Genomic DNA, 20,401 nt, shown 5'->3' on the forward strand with positions numbered 1-20,401 from the left:
TTCGGCATTTTTATTGTAAATTACATCCCTATAATCGTCTTCTTGGCTGGCAGGCACACTTATGTGTATAGTGTCAAATCCGTAGTTCTAACGCGGAACCCCTAGACTTATCCTAATATACTCATTCTGTCAACTGTCCAACACTTAGTTCCGTACATTATCGCTGGTCTTATGGCCGTTTTACAGAATTTTTCCTTCAGCTTCATTGGAACTTTTTTATCACACCACTTATTTCCTTCCACTTCTTCCATCCAACCCTAACTCTACTGCATAAATTTCCATCTATTTTCGCATTACTCTGTAATACCTATCCTAGGTATTTAACACTATTACTTTTCACTATTCAAAGATATCATTTTATTTGTAGTAACTCTATTTTCAAGCTTCCATCACTCGTACCGTTAAACAAAATCATTTTTAAATATTTCGCCATAACTTTCGAAATATTGCTTCTTTTGGGTTCTGCAACTAGGAAAATTATGAAGACTCATGTAAGACCATCTTAAAGAGTGGTGGGAGTACCTATTATCTTCCAGCTTATAGCCGTCAGCGGTTGTTTTTAATTCAAATCTAAAACGCGAGCGTTAAAAGAAAAACTCTACCAAAGTGTTAGCGTGTGTTGACTTTTTGTAAAGTCAGTTGTTTAGTAAAATATAGATTGTTGAACAATTATTGCAGGAACATATGAAAAACCAGTTACTAAAATGATATGGAGAGATACGACAGCGATGTCGCACCACTAAATTCCGATCAGGACTTAAGTGATATTCGTTTTGAACACAGTATCTATATCAGAACAGAACAATACAGATTCTGAGCAGTTCAAAAACATATTGGAATGCTGGAAATTGTCTTTCTCGGAAATAATATTATAAAATACACAAATTAATAACTGGATATATTATGATGAAAGTATTTTATACTCACCCTAGAGATTGTTCTGCTGTTGACTACGAGGAAATGCAAGTTTTTATCTGACTTGTTCCTTACTGGGGTAAACAGACCGCAACATTTAAATACTAATGAAGTCTGGAAATTTTATGGCACAGCTTCAGATATTTATGTAGCTACTATGTCCAAGAAAAGCTACAATAAATAATTCAAGCTGTAGGATTTGACGACGCCTCTAAGAGCCAAGAAAATTCGGCAGTTGATAATCTTGCACCCATTCGAGAAATATTTTTAACTGTTTATCAGCATACAGTCTTGGATTCTATGTGACCATAGATGAAATGTTTGAAGCGTTCCGTGGTCGATGCAAATTTAGGCAGTAGGTATATAGCCAATAAGCCAGCGAAATCCTGAATCAAGATTTATGCTTTGGTGGGCGTTAGAATATTTTTCACACAAAATCTCGAAATTTACGCCAGCAAGCAGTCTGAAAAACCATATCAACTACCCAACGATACAGCTAGTGTAGTAAAAAGTTTTATACGACCCATAAGTGGAACCGGGGGAAGTGTTACAACGCATAATTACTTTTCCTCTGTACCCTTAACCATCTCTTTAGAGAATCTTCACAAATTCCCCCTGAGTTGACAAATGTAAATGGAAAACCTTTATGTAGTAGCATGTGTGCATATTTTGACAATAAAGTGTACTTGTATCGTATGTGCCAAAAAAAATAAGAATGTATTACTGCTTTCAACACTACATAGCGATGGTCTCATTGATGAAAACACCAAAGAATATAATATGAAGCCAGAGATTTTACTGGTCGTTTACTGTTTTTTGCAGCCTACTAAATATTTTAACTATAAACAGCCAAATAAATTACAATAATAACACTAATATTGTAACATCTCGAAGAAGCTACATTGCAGAGCTTGGCAAGCAACTTTTAATGTTCCATCTTCAACGACGTTCCAATATCCCAAATCTGCCTTTTCAGTTAAGACTCAAGCTGGAGAAAAGCCATCAGTTTCTCAAGGGGCAACTCCAACTATAAAACCAAGATGTTCTTTTTCACTGTAAGGTAGCACAGGTTTACCCAACATTATTATAGGTACTCGTTGACGATATGTAAAGAGCACACTGGTTTAACAAATTTTACTTGCCATCGTTGCATAGAAAAAAAATTAATTTTATGCGATCAATAACAACAAAGATATAAATGTAATGCCCTTTTGGCAATGCCGATGTGGGTTTCTTCTGTCTCAATATATTCGCTCCCCACTCTCTTTTCCAATGATTCATCATCACGATCCGATTAACTATTCTAACCCCACCACAAAACGCTCAAAAGTTATTTTGCTTAATAAAAATAATATAATACAATTTTACAGTACCTAAAATATATTTTTAGCAATTTTGAGAAAAAATATATTACTGATGAAATAGCAAAATTTTCGAGTGGAGTGGAATTACTGATGAAGTAGCAAAAAACAAGGATATTTTAATCATCAATTTGTAGAATGAATTAGTAATAAATCAACCCTATCGTTTCAAGAACAAAATTTGATTGACTCAAGTTGAAATGTCAGTTGATAGTTCAGATTTCTTTCCTAGGTGGAGTAGTTACCCTACCGGACAAACAGTGTGACTTGTCGTCCTAACCTTTTATATAGATAAATATACAAATATTTCTGGGTATAAAATTCAGCATCACCGAATTATATTGCCTTAATCGATCATAATATGGATTTTGTTCAGGAGTTCAAAATAATACAAACACCATTTATACAACACCAATGTATTACGTATAAGCACATAAATTAAATTAAGTTATATTTAAACTCTCTACAGAGTGCTAAACAATAAAAAAATGTGGTTATATAATTACTTATGAAATAAGTTCTACTGAAAGTTTCTGAACTAAATGAATTAAGCATCAAGAAATACAAATTACTTAAATAAATGTATCTTCTGTATAATTTTACTCCTACACAGTCATTTTCAATTAATTTTATATAAATACACCACACACGTTGATGAAGATAAACGAAGATAAAAATTGCATTCATCAGACATTGCCTTATCTTTTAATTATTTCAGAAGTTTTATCTAAAAATTCACATGTTTTGGGTCTTAATCTTAACTATGGTTTATAATGACACAAGTTGGCAACACAGCCTGAACAAGTTTGCGAGATATGCAGTTAGTAAGTTATGCGACAGCATATGTGCGCTTTATAAGGATATTCACAAAATGGGTTTGATTATTTGCGCGATGATAAACGTTGGTATAAATTTGGACTTTTTATTAATTACTTACTGTCAAATTAAGGTTTTCATCAAACAATTTTTTTTTTTTAATGTAGCGTACTATCTACTATAAAAAGTCATGCCTCACAAGTAAACAGGTTCAGAACGATAGTAAATGATATTATGTCAGATTGATTAAATGTTGTAGATTTAAAATTTCATTAATTGCAAGTGATCTTTGAAAATTGAAGAAATTATTGAAGGCTGATTGGATTGAAGACCCTCAAGAATCTACACTTTTAAAGAAATTGTTATACACATTACTGGTTTCAATAACAATGATCGATTGGAAAAGCCGTCCTGAAGCACATGAAAACTATCAAAAATAATCATTTCATGCTTTACGAGAAAAATACTTCTTTCGATAATATTATACGAAGTAGTTAATCACAAACAGTAAAGATCAAACTTTTAGGAAGGTTACAACGCGCAACACAAAAAATATGGATGTTTTGTAACCTTTCCCCATAAAATGATACATTATTGCAACGAAAGTCGATATATTGATTAGTTTCTAGGAGGCTCCAATCAATGTCAGAAACCATAAGTGTTATTAAAATGTCTTGGCTTCTTTTCCATACAAAAGTCGGTAGTGTATTTTACAAATTGCCATTCCACTTCTAACTGCTTCTATGGCACCAGGAACCTGCACTAATACTGAGTTCTTTTCAACAGTACTAACGCTTACTTTACTCATTTTTCCAATGCAATAAAAATTTCTCTTTTTACACTATTCACAGATAATCAATAACCTTGAAATTAGGGTTACATATGAATTTTTAGACTACTCATAATTGTTGGCGTATTCTTGTCAAATCTTTATCAAAAGTGGCTTATTTTAAACATTGTTAGCAATAATTTAGAAGAACGTTACATTTCTAAGGTTTAAAATAGCGTCAGGATAGGTTAGGTTATGGGAGATGTTAGTAAAAGTACCAGAACTTATCAACAGGTGGCAGTTTCGGTTTGACACTATTTTTGACGATAAAGAGCCATAAAAATACAAAACTACTAGAACTAAATATTGGACAAGACACATTGGCTTTTGATGTACATGGCAATAATAAAAGTCATACTAATCACATTTCAACGGTTATAACTAAAACACCACAAATGAACATTACTACATGCGTTGATACGTGGTTTAGATGACTTATACTATAGTAATACAAGTGGCAAAACTATTATATTACCATTTCCAATATTTAGTTGATTTAGATATATGTCACGGTGATACGAATATGTTTGAAAATCTCCAAAAGTGAGTACTTTACGCCAATTTGAGAATACAGATAAAATGCATCATCGTTACTTTAGAGGTTAAGTTATTTTGAGATTCTGAAAAAATATTAGTAGTCTTTTATCGTGCATTAAGTGAATCAAAGTCATAATGTCAATGTCTGATGCCTTTCGTGGTGAGTCAAATATATAAAAACTGGACATCAATAATAAAGTGCCAAAAAAATAGAAGAAATTGAGTTAAAACTTAAAAAAAGTATGCTGACTCTAAGCTGAACTCAGCGCCATGTCACGTTTTTGTCATATAACATTAAAAAGACGCTGAAACTGCTGACGAACATTATAGTTCGGAACTAGGTAGGAATATCTGATCTGACACCCATCCAATTAAGCAGCGTGATCATCCTATTATATAAGGATTAAAAAAACAAATAGTCGTCTAAAGACACACAATGCAGTCGTTTTTTGTTGGAAAAACCAACAACATTTCGAAATGGGTTTGGTGTCATAATAAGTCACAATGTAATCACGTATTGGAAGTAAACAAACCTGTCAGAAGAATCAGCGCAAGGTTTTTAAGTTAATATTTCCAAATATGTTAAAACACTGACCATTTAAGTTGAATAAATTAAAGTTTTTCTTGAAAATAAAAAAATTTGACCCTTTGTGAAACTTGGCTTGTTATTAATGTCCAGTCTTTCAAGAACTTAGAAACACTGAGGACGATTTTTGTTACATATAACATCCAACAACAGGTACGCAAAACGCATATTAACAACGATCATATCTGTTAATAAAACAGAAGTGGAATAAATCCAAACACCGTCCTCGTTGATATCTTGCAGAGGATGTCTACGACGTTAAGAAACATTCAGTAGAATTTCGGGGATATTCAAAACCCCCTTTTGTTACACTAACTAATCTTTCGCGTTGCCGTTCTCTTTGACAGATCTACTATGAGACCTAGATCTAGAGCGAGGCGATCTAGATCTCGAGTGCTTTTCGTTGCTGCGCGAACGACTGCGGCTTCTCTTCCTCGAATCGGAACGGGAACGGTTCCTGGAGCGGCTCCTGGAACGAGTGTTGCTCCTGCTTCTCGAACGTCGGTCTCTGGAACGGCTTCTAGAACGAGATCTGGATCTGATAATGCAAGAAGAAACGTAAGTGTTATATAAACGTTATTTATAAAAAAGCACAAGAAGTACAATAAGATTTTTGAATACATTACATTTTATCTACAAAATGTTCTATAAAGTGTATAAAGTTTTTAGGTTTTTACAACGGCTAAGTATATAATGTGTGTTATCAGGTAAAAATTGAAACGAGAAAACTTACAAATGTTTTTATTTTAACTTGTAGGGCCATTTTCAGCCCATCGTCAGGTCTCTGATTAACGTTTTTTAACAAGTTCTTGGTTAAGAAACCTTAATCCAGGACCTGACGATGAACTAGAATGCTAGAAATGATAGATCCCGAAATCGGTCGACCAAATTACAATAAAACCAATTGTGATCAAATGTTTTCTTTTCTATCGCTATCTATTCACAATGGAAGATGGATTCACAATTGCAAACAATTCATGATGTGTGTTATCACTTTTACATGTTAATATGAGCGATATATTATATATCGGAAGAGGGTCCTTCGAAAATCCTTTTATGTGTACGTTGATAAGCTATCATTTGTATTGCGTTCTATTTTCTTCATGATTAATGATTACAATCTTTCTTTATTACTTTTAATTTAGGAAGTTTAGATTTAGGAAAGCATCAGGTTCAGATTCTTATTCAATGGGGAATTCCAAACATATAGCTTGAGATTATCCAATTAAGAGGTGGAAGGCGAATCTGCTAAAACAACGGCCTTTATGTAACTGATTCTACAAAATGTCGGCATTATGGTGTTCCTTCGAATATTGGGGGTTTTCGTTAACACACGTCATGTTTTTCAGCGCATTCTGTCAGATAGACTTAAGATTAGGAGCTACATGTCATAAGAGAAGAGAGAGGGATGCCGTGGGACTGACAATATTAAACGCCCTACTTCTTGGCCACTACAGAATCGAACGAATGTACAGACCTAATACATCTTTGATGCTGTTGGATTCGGATTTTGATGCCGCGAGCAGTTACGCCGGTATATAGGTGGCCACAGGAATATCAAAGTCTTCTCCCCAAAATGTACATGCTCTTGTACAGTTTAATGTCCTCAGTTGCTTCCTTTGTCGACCTTTTATTTTAGTTCATTAGTGCAGAGATCATTTGTAAAGATCGGGAAGATTGAAAGCTCCTCTTGGTAAACTATGCAGGTTCTTGAATTGAAAAGTTTAGTATTTTCAGGGCCTTTGTGGACAAATTTCTGTTAATATTTCTATTAAACATGGACTTGTTAATTTTTCACACGTAAACGTTTTTGGGTAATTTTAATGCAATGTATCAAACAAATTAAGGTCTTATTGGTGAATAATTTTGCTTGGTGATTTCTTCTATTATAACGCACAAAATTATAAGATTTTCCTCTATTTCCATAGAACACTGCAACTTTTTTTAATGGATTTTAAGTAATAATAACTGTCACTATTATGGTGTATATCCGTCTATACCTTTTAGTATTCGACTCTAATTTTGTTTGCACACTTTGGACGTCAAGTGTATGATGAAAAAATGCATTTACTATAAAAAGGCAATATCTAAACAAATCTATTTAATATACATTGCAGGAAATTTTGGTTTATAGATAACTGTAAAAATTGTAATGTATTTTAAAAATCAATTATGTACTTCCTTCACTTATACTTCGAATAATAATTTTTAAATGCAAAAAGGCTGTTAAGACATTGGAAATTTTTAAAGGGACAACTTAAAACCTTTTTTAAATATAGCTCCATTTGACTAGAATCTTTAAGTGAATATACGTGTATTTTTATAAAAGTACTTTTGTTAATTCACGTCAACGGTGATCAGATTATTCTATATTTACAGCCATTGTAATGAGAATGATGTAGAGTTACTTAAGTTGCTTAAATTATCTGTCAACTTACATTTTTTTAATAATAGTTTCATAATGTGTAATGAAAATAATCAAAAATTGGAACTATAAATACAAGCTGTTGGTCTAGATATCGTAAATTTTGTTTTTGTCCATTTTTCTCTTGCTAGAGTCATTCATTTATATGCATTCTAAGAATGGTATTCGATAAAGGCAAAGTATACTATTCAATCATACTAATTTTGTTTGGGTTTAAGCTATTTTGATGAATAAATTAAATAAATACTATAATTGTAGTTTTGCATTTAATTAGTAAAGATTTAAGAACCAGTTCTTATTAAGTGTTCAAAATGTGCTCCATCTACTTCAAGAGTTTCAAGAATTAACGGCTCAATTACGGTTATGTAATATCGGTATAATAATATATACGGTTTTGTAATATCTCCAGATAGGTACACTTCACCGGTTAAGTTAGCATTGAGGAAAACAGGCCCAACTATGCTGTTTCCCAAAATACCTGCCCAAACATTTACTTTTCTGGAAATTGAGTATCTAACACAAAGGCATGACGATTTGTGTCACTCCAATACCTCAAATTGTGTGTGTTAAAATTTTCGTCGAGTGAAAAAGTGTATTCGTCACTAAAACATTGTTTTTATGTAATTTAGCGGTTGGTTAATTTGATTGAGACATATTTTTTTCACAGAATTATTAGTCTTCAGTCGGGATCATCTGAAAGTGGGTGCATAATTTTTAATTTGTATGGATAAAATCGGTTTTTAGTCAAAACTCGCTGACTGTCCTTTGACTGATTCCACAGATAGACGCAACTTGGGCTGTAGAGAGTAGGGTTCACTACTATTTCTGAAATTGTGTAAATTTTTTGTCACCACTAATTATTGGTCGACCAGATCGTTTGGCATCTTAAACAGTACCTGTTTCTTCAAACTTCCGAAGAAGCTCCCTCAAATAATTCCTCAATATATAAATATAACAGACTTAAAGAATATGTTTACCAGAAGGTAAAAAGTTGAGATGCTGTACAATGATTACGTAAGAGAGGAATACCTCTAGATTAAGTAGACAGATAATTTGGATAATATATATCAAAATAATGTAGTGATTGTGAAGCTGAAGGAAGACGAGAGTTCTTGATGGCCCAGTGAAGTCAGCTGCGATATCAAAAATATCGGTTTTGGTTATATACAGTTTAATTTTTAATAGTACTTAATCTAATGTAGGGAATGAATTCTACAAAGAGTAAAGAGAGATGAAGACAGGGTAAGAACTATCGAAAATTTACACCAGTGGACAAAAGACAGGAAAATAGACTGAAATAGAAAGAGAGTCACAAAACAAATTAGTGAGAATAGTAAAGGACCCGTCCTCAAATGTCTCTAAATAAAAGAACACAAGGATATAAAAAAAATGTGGCCAAACATCAGTGGAGGCTAAAACTGACGTTAAAACAGTCATATGCTAATCAAAATAGAAGAAATCAGAAGATTATTATACAATAGAACATTTTTCATCAAGTACTGAATATTTTTCATCTTGCGCTGGGTTTTCAGAGATTTTTTCACTGCATCACTAAGCTCGGGATGACCATTTATTATTATAATAGTCTTAAGATTTTGTTCTTCATTGATAAACATTCAAATCATAAATGTTTATATTCTCTGCCGATATGCCATGAGCATTTAAGTTGCAACTTCTTAAGTTAAAATATATATTTTGCAAATGTTATTGTAAAAAAATTTTACAGACATGGTTTTTGTATCATTCAGCCCAAGAATAGTTCATTCTACTTGAATTTTACCAAATCCAGTTGTTTTTCATATGAATATTGACCAACAAGCTTTATTTATGGTAACAAGTGAATAAACTGAGCTCCTCTACATCATATTTATTTTTTTAATTGTGCGCAAAATTTAAAGTCCAATTTTTCAACAAGGAATTGATTCGTAAAGGTATAAATTATTTTAAATGTATTTTGTGATTTTATTTTTTAAGAAGGAATCTATTTAATACATTTTTAAATACACTTTTATTTATTTTTGTTAGAATAAAAGTAACATTTATATGTTAAAAAAATTTACAATTGAATAATATTAGTTGTTTTAGTAAAACAATTGTTGAAAATTTATGCTGCTGCAGAACTTTGGGAATATGCCAACACCCTAGCTATGATTCATTGTTTACAATGACTTCGTCCGGATCAGAAGGTGGAATTAAGTCACTATGACTTTTTGATGTGGTAAGTTTTTGTCATTGTCAATCAATTAATTGTTCAAAAAATGTATGTCATGTGTCGCCACAAATGACGGTGGTGCATGAAGTGCATTCATGGATAGTGGGATCAGATTCAAAATTATGCCTCAAAAATTGAAGCAAAATGAGTAGGTGAACGCAAGACTGTACCAACATACTGTACCAATGTATGCGATGACAGTGTTAGCTGTGTTGCCACTGATAGATCTGGTGACTAAGTACTGAATATTGGTGACAAAAGGGAACTCAAGGGTCGAAAACGTCAGATAAAGAGAGAGAGAGTCACATAAATGGTAATAGAGATCACATACTGGCGTCTTAACATAATTAACTTCAAAGACATTGGTCGGCAATGAACATAGGAGGTTAATTATCATCTAACTCAGGTATTCGCAGAATATGGCTGCTTCGGTTCTTACCGAAACGCATTGGCAAGATGGAAATCAATGTGTGTGTATGCAAATAGGGATACAAAGGGACTGGATTGATGCACCATATTGAGAAAGAATTGGTTCCTACAGTATGCCATAATGGTGTAGTGATGAAAGACAAAGAAAAAATGGAGAGAGAAATAATCTAAGGTCAGAATATTGTAAAATCTAGACACTAAACGCTGAAGACAGATAGTCAGATAGTTTCTAGAAAGTGACTTTTTGCACTGATTTTGCATCAAGTAACTTTTTTCCAGTCCTTAATGTTTTTATTAAAAAATAGTGTGCCACCACATTGTCATACCACATATTTTTTATATAGCTAATTTTAAAAGAGTTAATATAATTTTCAACCAGTTCCAAAATACATTTAAAATAACTCATACCTTCAAAAACCTTTTTAATATGCTCACCCCTATAAAATTTACCCTTCCTTCTTTTGGTACAATGTGGTGGAATGAAAGCTACTTCAAGGTTAAAAGTGTGTGAAAAAAAATTGAAATTGACACGCAAGTTTGACTGGTTATTAAAATCTCTGTTGATGGGTAAGCTGTTATTGGTTGGTTAACTGATTGATCGAGTGTACTCTTTCAGTATATTTAGCTTAAAATGCACAAAATGTAACCCATACCATCAATTAAATTCAGCCTGATTTATGCACCAGAGTCACGGAAAATTGGACGTTTCGAATGCGAGCTGAGTAGTTGTCAATTCCATCTATGAAAAAGACAACCATTTTCCAAATTCTCTTGACTACTCTAGAAGCAAACTCTCATTTACTAGCGAACTCATGGTTAGGCAATAATATGTCTGCAGTTGTCTATAAGCTAGTCTGAGCAAAGCATGCTTTCACCTGGTGATAGTTTTCAGTCAAACAAACACCCAACGTCGATCTGGACGATTCTCCTCTTAGAGTAACTGACGAGGTAAACCAGACCGAAGATTCCACGCCCAAGGCCACTAAGTGACATGTAAAACCTCGATTAATAATTATACTGGAAAATTCACCTTACCGCAACCATCGTTGAGAAAAAATAAAAACTTCAAAAATACTACATTCAAATTAAATGATGTCAAAATGTTTCTAGAACACCGCAACAAAAGATAAAATGTGTGATGTAAACACCCGTTTTGAAACTCTTTTTGAGCCCATAATTATTACTCCAGAACATTTTTGAATGCTTAAATTTTATTTAAAAAATCTCAATAATTTTTCACGCAAATGATTTCTCTGACTAATCACCACCATTGAACTGCATTCGTCTCTCGTCGCAGATATCTCCTCAGTATATGCTTTAGAACGATAGATGGCGTTCAAAGAAGCTGTACTTTACCTTTCCACGGAAAAAACTTTTTAAGACTCCGAAAACTATTAGAAGCCGCTTAAAAGCCTTTGAAATATGGACTTACAGAAGATCTTCATAAGTATTTATGAAGTTTGCAAGAAGAAATGTAGACACATAGAAACACCATTAACACTTCAATATTTAGCTGACGAACAAATATTTGTAGCAGCAGACTACTACAATATCAAATACATAAATTGCAAGATTATTGAAAAATATATGCTATAAAGTGGTGTTGTTGTAAAAGTTGTAATTTTTTACAACCTTGTGAGTTTTTCTTGGCGATAAACAGTTACTGATACTTTCCTGCCAATTAATTTAAACTCAAGACTATTTCATACAGTTAAGAAGAAAGTGTTATCAGTAAAATGATTTGAAGTTGACAGTGAATACTAAGTTAAATGGGGTGATTATAAATTGTGTGATTATTTTGGTGAATATCATATTTTTAAAACTCTTAAAGTTATCATTTAATAATGTGTATAAAAACTGTGAAAAATATGACTAAATATTAAGTGGATTAAAACTTAACTAGGTGTCAATTTTCAATTTATCACTACCACAATTTCTAAGTAGCAATCAAACCACCGAAAATTTGTTAATTATATACCCTATTAGTTTAAATTCATTAAAAATTTTACCATTTCTTATTGTGACAGGGCTCATAAGCACTAGTAGTCGTGACGTAAACATTGTAGATAGAAGAGTTATCAATCACAATTGTAGATATTTGTAGGAGCTTAGAGGGTCATGCCCAAATATTGAATCGGCTATCTCTCACTGGCTCACAGTAGTTTTTTCTCATTTTGATACTGATATTTTGCATTGTGTGCAGGTCGTAGTAGAGAACGATGAAATTCTACGTGGAAGTCTACGAAGTCAGTGGGAGACAACAACTAGGCGTACTAGACGAGTGATTGTGAATTACCTGTCTACTGTCCACAGACTCTTAACCTATAAACATGGCAGTAAGGTCAAGCCAATTTTTCACCTTTTAGTGTCATGAAATCACCACTCAATCATTTTTTTTTTAAATGGTTTGTGTGGAAAATCACTATAATATTTAATTACAACATAAACTTTGTATTAATAATTAATTTATGAATGTAATGTGTATACTATATTGCACATAGTAATTCTAAAATGTACTATGTATGTATTAGTCAAGTACCAAAACTTTGTAATATTTGTAAGAACATTTTAAAACCGGGTGAGCTCCCTCATGTCTGAATCAGAATAGAAAACTCATACTAATAGATACTTAATGATTTTGGTCATGATGAAACAACTCATTTTAAAGTTTTACAAGAAATAGAGGAGGAAAAGTGAGAGGAGTAAAAATCTCCTCTTGCCCTCTATCTAAGAATACAGTAGAAGAGAATACACATGTAATACATGTAGCAAAACTTGTAATAAAAACAGGTAATGTCTGTTATTAAAGAATCCCTTTTAATTTATTCTTTAATCATCTACATTATGAACTTTTTCATGTAACTTTAATATGTAAAACAATATGGCTGTATGCATTATTTTATAATCAAGCAAGTGATTTTAAAATTTTACTCCTTTGTATTAAATAATGTGGTATTTCTTCCTTTCAGAAGTCGCTGATAATAATCTCATGGAGGACCTCGAGCAGAGTTACTTTTTGGAATGGAAAAAAATAGGAAAACCTTTTTATCAAGTACTTAAGATAGATTAATCTCAAGCCATTTTTGTAACCTAGTTTTACATATAATCAAAAAACAAATATTCACAAAGCAACGAAAATAAAACTATAATAGACAATATAAAAATCAATTGTGTTATTATATTATATATTATACAATATTGGACAAAATACCGGAGCCGGGAATAAAGAAGAAAATGTAGAAAAATATCACGATGAAAATGACAACATTAAATTAAAAATTGGTAGAAAAGGAAAAAACTATTGACCAAACACACAGTAAAACAGAATGGAGAATCAAACACTATTCATCTAAACTGATGTAAATTTAAAACTTCATTTAAAGCTTTTTACTTATAAGGTTCATTTTAAAATGTCTTACTAAAAAAAGCATAGCTAAATTAGTCAAATTCAATTTTAGATAAAGTTTTTAATTAATATTTCAGTCCACAAAAACCATTTATAAAAGAATCCAGCTCCAGAATAGAAAAACATAAAATAAAAAATAAATCTACGCAAAATAAAATAAATATAAAAATGTTGTCTAAATTATATTTAAAAGGGTGCATTAATTGTATTGACTTAAGATACTAAATGTTATTTATCATAATAGCTGGTGAGTTTAATGCACATGTGGGTCAATCCACTAGAAGATATGAAGCAATACATGAAGGACTGACTATGGAATCTGGAAGGACTGAGCAATCCTGCCAGCAGGAGGAAAAAAGGAATAGTGTGTTGTGTGACATGAAGATTCCAATGAAATTAAAAGAAAAATTATGTATAACCGTCAAGACCAGCTATGATGTACGACACTGAATTTGGTCAATTAAAATAAAGATGAATGACCAATGCATGTTGCAGAAATGAGAATGCTTAGATGAATGAGTGTAGTGACAAAAAAAGATACAAGTAAGAATGATTATATTTGGGAAAGTCTAGGGGTTGCACCAATTAATGCCAAAATGAGAGGACATGAGCTATGATTGCCTATGATTGTATCGCAATGAAACTCTCGATTTATGTCAACAAAAGATTGAGGTTACATTTATATAAAAAAGTTTTATTTGTGGCGCCATCTAAACGGCCATATGTAAAACTAAAAAGACAAACCTCATACTATAGGAAATGAAATGTTATTAAACATTAGACTTGTAAGTAATGATGAATGATGAAAAATGATGAATTAATGAGGATAATATTAAAATAAAAACCAAAAAATGCTAAACCTAGAAAAAAGCAAAGTGGTTGGATCTTTCATTTGCAGAGTAGCCCCAATTTCTGAAAATAGATATGACATATTAGGTGAAATAGAACTAAGAATGTAAAAAAAATACAGTTGTTTTCAACATTTTTCAATATTCATCCTGTATCTCGCTAGTGTGGGGCTATTGATGATTAGATTTGACAATCATGACTTGTAACAAGAAAAGTAGTCATGACATCTTAACTACTTTTTTTTCTATCCCGCTAGTTTTTGGTATACCCTGCAAAACATACCAATTTGGGACACCCTGTACAGCTCATCTGCCTCTTTTTAAATTACCTTGTATAACCAAAAGAATGTGGTTACTTTCATTTCTCACCACATGCCCAAAATATGCCTTTTTTAACACAATCCAGTTTTTGGTCTCGATGTTGATGCTATACAATTCTTTAACAGTTTCTTTGATTTTTTTTGTTGGAATACTTCAATGTTTGTCCCGTTATGGTTTAATTTCTAGTTTTCTATTGTCTTTCTTTTGACGATTTCGTTAGTCATCCATGGTTTCTTGTGTTTGTTTGTTGTGTTCGATCAATTGCAATTGAGTTGTGTATTAATAGATTCAAGAAAATTGCAAATCCGAATATGAATAATCGTTTTAAAAACGGCAACGCTTCCAACAGTATTCCAAAAATGTAAATAAGACAGATTGTATATCCAGCAATTAAAATATACTAGTGTTTTGGGAAAACCCATGCTTTTTATATATTCTGAACAATTAAATGAGTCAGCAGGAATTACAATTAACAGAAGTATTATAAACAAAGTCAAATATGCTGGAAAAACAAAAATAGTTACATTTACGAAGAGAATAAGAGAAACAAAAACACAGATCAACTATACATAAATGAGAATACAATCGAACATATTCAACATTATCAATGAACTAAAATCTTCAATTCAAATAATAAATCATATTTTATGTGGAGCAATTAAGATCAGTTTTTATAAGAATAAATAAACTGTTAACATAAACTCTAAGAATGATAAATATAACATAAGTTATGTATTCCCAATTTGACTATGGATTATTTCTACCCTTTGGAGGTGATAATATTGAAGATGTGCTGGATGGTTCTATGGTGGCACAGCAGATGACTGAGCAATGGCTTGCTGCAAATAGGTTGGTTCTGAACAACAATAAACCTGAACAAGTGATCTCCACAATGAGAGATGTGGGTGATATGAATGCTGGAGTCGGCAAGATTGGATTTTTAGTTCTGTTGGACCCAAAATTACAGTGGGCCCACATATTAATAACTTATGTAAAAAAATAAATAAGTCTCTTTATTTTTTTATTTTGAGAAATCTTTCAAAATGTATCACTCCATACCCCACTCACAACATCTTTCATACTCTATGCTTGCTGGTGTCATGCAGCTGACACTCACAGAGTATTTGGTCTGTAGAGAAAGGGAGTGAGGGTATCCTTGCTGGGTTGGGATTTAGGAAAGCCTGTCGTCAAGCTTATGAAAGATTGGAAATTCTTACTGTACCAGCACAGTACATTCTAGAAAACCTTCGATTCATGAAGAGGAATACCAATCTTTATAGAAGTCACGAAGATCAGCATGGTTTTGATACTAGGCACAAACAGAATATAATACCAGCAGATTGACATTTGAAAAGGCATCAAAATGGACCCAGGGGTATTGGACAATAAAATGTTTTAATGTTCTACCTGAAAATACAAGAAACTTGCCTGAAAAGGAATTTGAAAATGAGATTAAAAAAATATTGATAAAAAATTCCTTTTCAGGAATATTTACAACATAATTTTAATTTTAATTGAGGTTTTGTAAACATTTGACATGTGTAAGATTTTATATTTTTAACCTGAATAAACAGTGTTGAGTATTGATTTGAAGGATGGAACCCCAAGTAGAATATTTAAAAATGTTAGACAATAGGAAAACAAATGTCATAAGTTAAATTGCCATTCTGATTGACAATCAATCTCCAATGGAGCTGAACACAAGAAGAAAAAGGCTGCTTTGAAGTAGCATATACTACAATCAACAAGAGACCTTTGTACTAGCTCTCGGCTTGGTTTTGAGTTGTATCTCTTGTACTGTTTTAAAAACAAGTGCAAAAAACAAAACTAACACAAATTCGGGTGTTTATTAAACTAAAATAGTCTACATAAATATTCCAGAACTGGACTCTTGGATATTCTAAAAGTGGTGGTGGTGTTTACATAGTAGTCGCTATGGGTTGTCGCCATTTTGGCAACAAAAACAACTATGAGTACTGTGAAATTCTGCTCTTTAAACTTTCTTACCTACAGTAACTGAGCATAATTAGAATGTATATTTTATAATGGAAAAGAATATATTTATTCAAAAATGTAATTCACAAATTATTTTTTCCTTTGAGAAATTCATAAATTGAATACCTCCAATTATACTCAGTATTCAACATGTATTTACAGATATAGATGATAGCTCTTTGTTGAGTAATACTTCTCTCCATATAGTGAAGCATTTACAATAGTAACATTACAAAAGAAATAGGTAACTATGACTTTCCAGAAACAAATTTATGTAATTCATACATGATGGTGTATCAAGTCTTAAGACATCAAGTTTCTGTCTAAACGACTTAAAGACAAACTTTTAGACAGAACTCACAAACACTAACGTCATTTAGATACGTAAAACATCATAATATCATTCAACCTTTTACTCTCAATATCTATGACAAAAATGAAAACAAGTAATTTTTTTTACAATTTCCTTATTAAAAAAATGTACAGTTAAAGGAAAAATGCTACTTTTATAGACTCTTTAAAAAGTCCCCTGTTTCGCCCTATTTTAATTTTTCGAAGTAAATCTGAAAGCTTTTTTATTCTATTATACATAAACAAATCAATGATTTATAACAAAAATAATTTTTATGTAGAAAAGTTTATAAGTTTTTCTAATTTCAGGACAGAACTGTATAATAAAATTATTGAGCAAAAACAGAAGATATCGAACTTTTCTTAATCCCATTATTTTTTGATATACATTGAAAAAATCTTCAGATGTGCATTACAAAACAAATGTCAACAGTAAACTTAGTAATAACGTTTGTTATAGCATGATATTTAGCAAATCACAAAAAACTGCTGATATAAATACAGATTATATTCTCTAAACTTAGAAGCATGACAAACTGAGTACAAGAAAAGTATTGGCAAAATGATGGGACACAGAACTCTACCAGTATGGCTGCACTACAAACGAAGCTTCAACACAGTAAGGCAGTTTTGACAGAGCTTACTGTTGCTATGAGAAAGTTCAAGGTTGCTTTGAAACTGTTCTATAAAATTGGCGCATAATCATTAAATTAATTTGAGACCAAAGAAAGTTTCTTGTAAGTATAACTGTGTAATACCTTTTTAATGTCATTTTCCTCATTTTACTTTACAATTATTGTAAATTGCTTTAAATGATTTACAAAATTGGAGTCCCATAAAATATTACTCAACAAAAAAGTTAACTATCATAAACAAATCAAACTTCATGAGACTAAAAAAAAAGTTTAAAAAGTACCTATGCCTCCGTGACGATCGGTATCTGTTGCAGTCTCTAGCGTAATGTCCGCGATCTCCGCAATCATAACACCTGTCATCCGGGTGAAATGGTTTTCCACGAGATCGGGGAGGCGGGCCGCGATAACGTCCATTACCGCTTTTCCCGTTGGACATCTCAACTCTAGCTCTTCGCCCGCATATCGTCCGGCCATCTGTAGGGAGACAAAATATTAGTGTGTAAGTTGGTTCAAAATAGTGGCAAGCATACATTTTTCTACTCGCACTCTGTGACTGCCGATTCTATGACCATCTGATAAATGAAGATGAGAAAATTTAGTTAATATAGTATAATAAAATTATTATTTATTAAAGTGGACTGTTTTTTGAAGAACCTCGATAGATTTTGCATACTTTTGATATTCCTTTGTGTATTTGGATATAATGTATGGGACATAGGTTTTCAGAAAAAGTTGCTCTATATACATAACCAATTTTGATGATACCCAATATATCAATTTTACTATAATCACAGATAGTGTTTTCTTATAAGAGGACTGAAATTACTATTTCTTATAAAAGTATCTCACTTTCTTAACTATAAATGGTTATAGCTTATGTTGGAAGTAGTAATAAAAATGACAAATCTCTGTAAGTTTTAACTAATCTACTATAAACCTACTAAAGTTTCTGAAATAAAGTGCATGAAAGTTTACAAATTGACAACATACAAGTGGAAATACAAATATCAGAGAAGGAATCATCAAATGAGCATGTAGCTGTCTACTGTTTAAATATGGAGAAAAGTTATTGAAACTGTGAGATTGTAGGCACAATATTTGAAAATGAGTGAATATAAGATATATGATGCACACAAGTAGAGCTTTTCTGAAACTCAGCGAATTCTCATATACAAAAACACAATATATGGAATCACAAAAGTATCCATTCTAAAAGTACAGCTCAACAACTTGATTCAAAAACATATCTATACTGTTTGGCATTTGTTGTTTACAAATAATATTTATTACATATTAAAGATAATACCTAAAATGGAAAAATCACAAAATAAGTAATTAAGTATAAAGCACAAACTAGCTGCCACTTGAGATTAGTGAGATAAATGAGTCATAAATGGTGTTTTATACTTTTTGTCAGTGCTAAACTTACATTATCCTAAAAATAGAAATGAAGACAAAAACAATAGTCCACTGCAATAAGTCTCAGAAGAAATTTCTTATTTACTTCAAGCATAAATTTACATTTACTTTTGTACACAGTGTATGTTTTATATATTCCTGATTATACAATTCCAAAAACAATTTTTTTTCTCCATCAGTGGCAGATATGACACCTGACCGTCGGCGCACAAAAATTAAACTTTACTAATAAAAAAAATTACAAAAAAAGTGTTTAAACTGGTCAATTACGGTGTTTTCATAACAAAAAACTGTAATAAAACATGTATCAGAAGTTCTAGGGCACAGAAATATGCAGTTGATTATTTCATAAATAATAATTGGTATAAACATCTAAAAATAAACAAAAAAAAAAGTTAATGAACAAGAAACACCAAAAAACTAAAAACTCGGGGATCAACAAAAAACAGTTTAGAACAACATCGGTGTTACCTAATCCTCGAATAGCATCTTCTGCATCTCTGGCGTCTTCGAACTCTACAAAAGCAAAGCCGGGTGGATTCCTGGCTACCCAAACGTTTCGTAGGGGTCCATAATATTTAAAAGCATCTTCGATTTCCTGTTTCGAGGCACTATTTCCTAAATCTCCAACATATACTTTACAGTCTGAATATCGAGACATCTTGATGAGGTACCTAGGAGGAAACAGCAAGAATGCTATTGATTTTGACTCAGTTCAACCGGTATGTTTTATTTATGTCATTCTTTGAGTCCCTTAGAAATTTTGTAACTTACCTCTTTAGCACTACAATAAAATTAAACCCCGCGAGGAGGTTGTAAATCTTTCACAAAATACCAGATGTAATTTAAATTTATTATACAATTTAAAACAATATGGATGCTCTTTCGTTCTTAAACCCGCTTTACGCTTTACTTCGACCGGTATCTGTTTCCGGCTTGTCTTCTTGTAGCTTGGTTTACAGTTCTACAACTTGCAAAAATAAAATTCACGAACAGGTATACACTTCATTTGTTCTTGAGAATTTTGAATGAATTACAATACATGAGTGAAAATAAATGATATAAACATTTAAAAAAATATTATATAAGTATGGCAAATCAGTCTGCTACTTAATTTAAATTTGTTTTACGCAAATTATTATACAAGGGATTTAGTTTAGAACTTTGAATGAAACATGGATAATGATGTTGGTTATGCAATGACAAATCATATGACATATGTCATATTATATACACCGCGTATTTTAAATTTAAGAAATAATATTTTCGAAAAGTCTTATAAAATAATGATTTTAAATAAGTCAGTATATCAATTG

General features: G+C 31.8%; 1 protein-coding gene across 3 annotated transcripts; it reads right to left on the minus strand.

Annotated features, from left to right (window-relative positions):
* Positions 1–3,261: 3,261 nt before the first annotated feature.
* LOC140440274 (serine/arginine-rich splicing factor 7-like) lies at positions 3,262–20,240 on the minus strand. 3 transcript variants are annotated; one of them, XM_072530682.1, is made up of 5 exons: positions 19,860–20,240; positions 19,557–19,759; positions 18,197–18,238; positions 17,948–18,140; positions 3,262–5,564 (listed from the first exon to the last, which is right to left on the minus strand). In XM_072530682.1, exons 2-5 carry the CDS (start codon positions 19,744–19,746, stop codon positions 5,360–5,362), a joined length of 630 nt encoding a protein of 209 aa, XP_072386783.1. In that variant the 5' UTR covers positions 19,747–19,759; positions 19,860–20,240; the 3' UTR covers positions 3,262–5,359. The 3 variants fall into 3 exon arrangements, with proteins under 3 accessions (XP_072386783.1, XP_072386782.1, XP_072386784.1); XM_072530681.1 differs by having other exon boundaries at positions 3,262–5,582; positions 19,860–20,213; XM_072530683.1 differs by lacking the exon at positions 18,197–18,238 and having other exon boundaries at positions 3,262–5,582; positions 19,860–20,191.
* Between the last annotated feature and the right edge of the window lie 161 nt (positions 20,241–20,401).

The sequence above is a fragment of the Diabrotica undecimpunctata genome, chromosome 4, assembly GCF_040954645.1.
Source record: "Diabrotica undecimpunctata isolate CICGRU chromosome 4, icDiaUnde3, whole genome shotgun sequence".
Taxonomy (NCBI): domain Eukaryota; kingdom Metazoa; phylum Arthropoda; class Insecta; order Coleoptera; family Chrysomelidae; genus Diabrotica; species Diabrotica undecimpunctata.